General features: G+C 44.6%; 2 protein-coding genes across 2 annotated transcripts in view; both read left to right on the top strand.

The window, feature by feature from the left end:
- Nucleotides 1-265, top strand: part of LOC125948749 (plasminogen activator inhibitor 1 RNA-binding protein-like) — a 2,922-nt gene extending 2,657 nt beyond the window's left edge. The window contains exon 1 of the mRNA XM_049675090.1: nucleotides 1-265. This exon is cut by the window's left edge and continues 2,657 nt beyond it. The gene's annotated coding sequence lies outside the window, so the exon portion shown is untranslated.
- The window catches only part of LOC125948752 (diuretic hormone class 2), an 8,795-nt gene that overhangs the window by 6,102 nt on the left and 193 nt on the right, over nucleotides 1-2,500 (top strand). The window contains exons 3-6 of the mRNA XM_049675097.1: nucleotides 1,972-2,065; nucleotides 2,129-2,236; nucleotides 2,305-2,348; nucleotides 2,410-2,500. The exon at nucleotides 2,410-2,500 is cut by the window's right edge and continues 193 nt beyond it. Of these exons, the coding sequence (XP_049531054.1) occupies nucleotides 1,972-2,065; nucleotides 2,129-2,236; nucleotides 2,305-2,348; nucleotides 2,410-2,500 (337 nt within the window). The remainder of the gene's footprint in view (nucleotides 1-1,971; nucleotides 2,066-2,128; nucleotides 2,237-2,304; nucleotides 2,349-2,409) is intronic.

The raw sequence follows: 2,500 nt of genomic DNA, 5'->3' as shown, positions 1-2,500 counted from the left end.
GTCGGTATTAGCATTTCTTCTACCTTCCTTCATTTGCGGCTCTGATCCGCAGACGCAGACTGTTCTTTAACTACACTACCCAGTGCGCGGTACTACTGCCGATCCAGCCCAGTTCTTCATCACCTTGCTGCTACTGTTAATGCCGCTGCTCCTCTTCCTAACAAACACCACGCTCCCATTACGTACTATGTTCGGATGTTTGCGAAAATCAGTTTTAATACTTGAAAAATTAAGAGGAAAAATACAAACGGAATTATTAATCGTGTGAATGCTGCTGATAATGATGTTTATGATCACCAACCTCTACTACTAGTACACTATCACTACTACTACTACTTCTACCACAGAATGGAATGGCACGATTGACCATAATACGAAGAACAAAAGGGTCAGGTCATCAGACCCTGGGAGACGGCAAAGAAAGGAACACACGCAGGGCGAGGCAGAATACTCTCGTTAGGAGGAGCACCACCCCTCGGCGTGTCGGAAAGGTACACGAGTCCTTTCCACAATCCTCGAGCACAGTTTTGTGGCAGGATGTGCGCTATTTGATGATGGCGGCAACGAGGAAGACCACATCGAGCCCTATCTCTACCATTAATTTCTATATTTTATTTGGATTAATATTTCATCATTACTTAGGGAGAGTAGCTGAGGAGAAGGAAGCGAATTTTTAACGAAATCGGAAATCTAGAGGGGCCAGAGGGTGGGGAACAGTGAGTAAGGATTAATAGGGAATAGGGAAGCAATATATGCCCTTCGTCCGTCTGTTGTGCAGGTCATTCAGGTTGCACATAGTGGTTTCGGCAAAGGTGGTCAAGTATCCGGTTTTCAACAAACAACAGTGTGTTCTCCCCAGGAGGTTTGATTTACCTCGTTTAACTATACACTCTGGAGCAATAAGATCGTTTGAGATCACTAGCGGCTGAGTATGCTGCGGCGCAACCCTCAATGAGTATGGGAACGCAGCTACACAGAACGAGAACAACGGACTAAACGAAACCTATTCGGGGAAATAGAAACTACTCAAACAACCTGGGCCAGCAAGAACCAGAATCAAACCCAAAAAAACCTATGTACTACAACACTAACTCTCTGAGGAACAAAGCGAAGAAAAGAAAACATTATTTAAGTGTAATAAAGCCTCGATAAAAGTTGAATCGAATCCCGGGAGAGTAGAAGCTTGAATGAATGTGGTTTGAATGTTAAAAAATTGTGGGGGGTATAGTGTTTGATTTGAGGCAACAAGCCAGCAGAAGCTGTAACACAAACCAATAATTAGTAGATCACATGATTTTGAAGCACGCGGACTGCGCTCCGGGTTCCGTATTAACAGTTAGAGCAGCATCGCATCCCTAAAGCGACAGCATTTATGTAGCCAGCTCGAGATCCAGCGCTCGCTCTGCATTGAAAACCCGTGCGACGATCATCCTTCGCGGCGTTCGCGAACTGTCCCGATTCTTCCGAGCTACATTGAAATAAATAATATTATCAACAAAATGACTAATTATTCTTCGAGTGACGGCTTATCGCTAGTCATTTTGCGTAAAATTCTCTCAAAAAATCGCACTCGCAGTTCGCACACAAAATCGGCTCATGGGTTTGTGGATAAAAAGGCCAGCAGAAACGGCGGCTCGTGGTTTTCTTTTGGGTCTTTTGGAAAGAACCAAAAGTAATAAAATCATCAGAATAAACAGAATCATTTATACCGCAGAGGCTTCGGAACGATTTTTGTGTTTTTCAGCTTGAAAAACATCTTGTTTTTCAGCTTGAAATAAAAATAGAACCGCAGCATGTGCATCCGCGCAAGCACGTGGGCGCAACCGATTGTAATGCTGTCGGGAAAGTCACTTTCTTCTTTTTTTCGGTAGGCATTTTCTTGTACGATTGAGGACGACGTTACTTGGATAAAGACAACCGGAATTAACTATGGTGTTTGACGATTATTTGTTTTATTTCTTCGTGTTCCAGATCGCAGAGTTACCGAAAAGTGGGTCGCTGCCGTCGCAGTCCTCGTACTCGTGATAGTTTTTACGGCTTCCATCGAATCAACGTCTGCTCTAAGGTAAAATTTAGCTCTCGTGGACATAACAAATACGCTGGGTTCACCATGTCTATGCATTTGTAGCTATCGAGGCTACAAACAGGAGATGAAGGAGCAGCCGGACGATGTGCTGATAGATCTGATTGCACGATACGGACACACGATGCTGAGGGCAAAGGATGAGCTAGAAAAGTATGTACATTCATTCGATACTGTGCCGATCGCAACCATTACTCATCCTGCTTCTCTATTTCTTGCAGTTCCAAACGGACAGTTGATTTTGGACTTTCTCGAGGATACTCTGGTGAGTATACTACTACTGATCGCGCGCGCTTGTAACGAATGCGAATTTATCTCCCCTACAGGTGCGCAAGAGGCCAAGCACCGAATGGCGATGGCTGTGGCCAACTTCGCCGGTGGACCCGGGAGGAAAAGAAGATTCGAGGGAATCATGCT

The sequence above is a fragment of the Anopheles darlingi genome, chromosome 2 (genome assembly GCF_943734745.1).
Source record: "Anopheles darlingi chromosome 2, idAnoDarlMG_H_01, whole genome shotgun sequence".
NCBI lineage: Eukaryota > Metazoa > Arthropoda > Insecta > Diptera > Culicidae > Anopheles > Anopheles darlingi.
The sequence above is the reverse complement of the archived record's forward strand: the minus strand, read 5'-3'. Positions and strand labels throughout refer to the sequence as shown.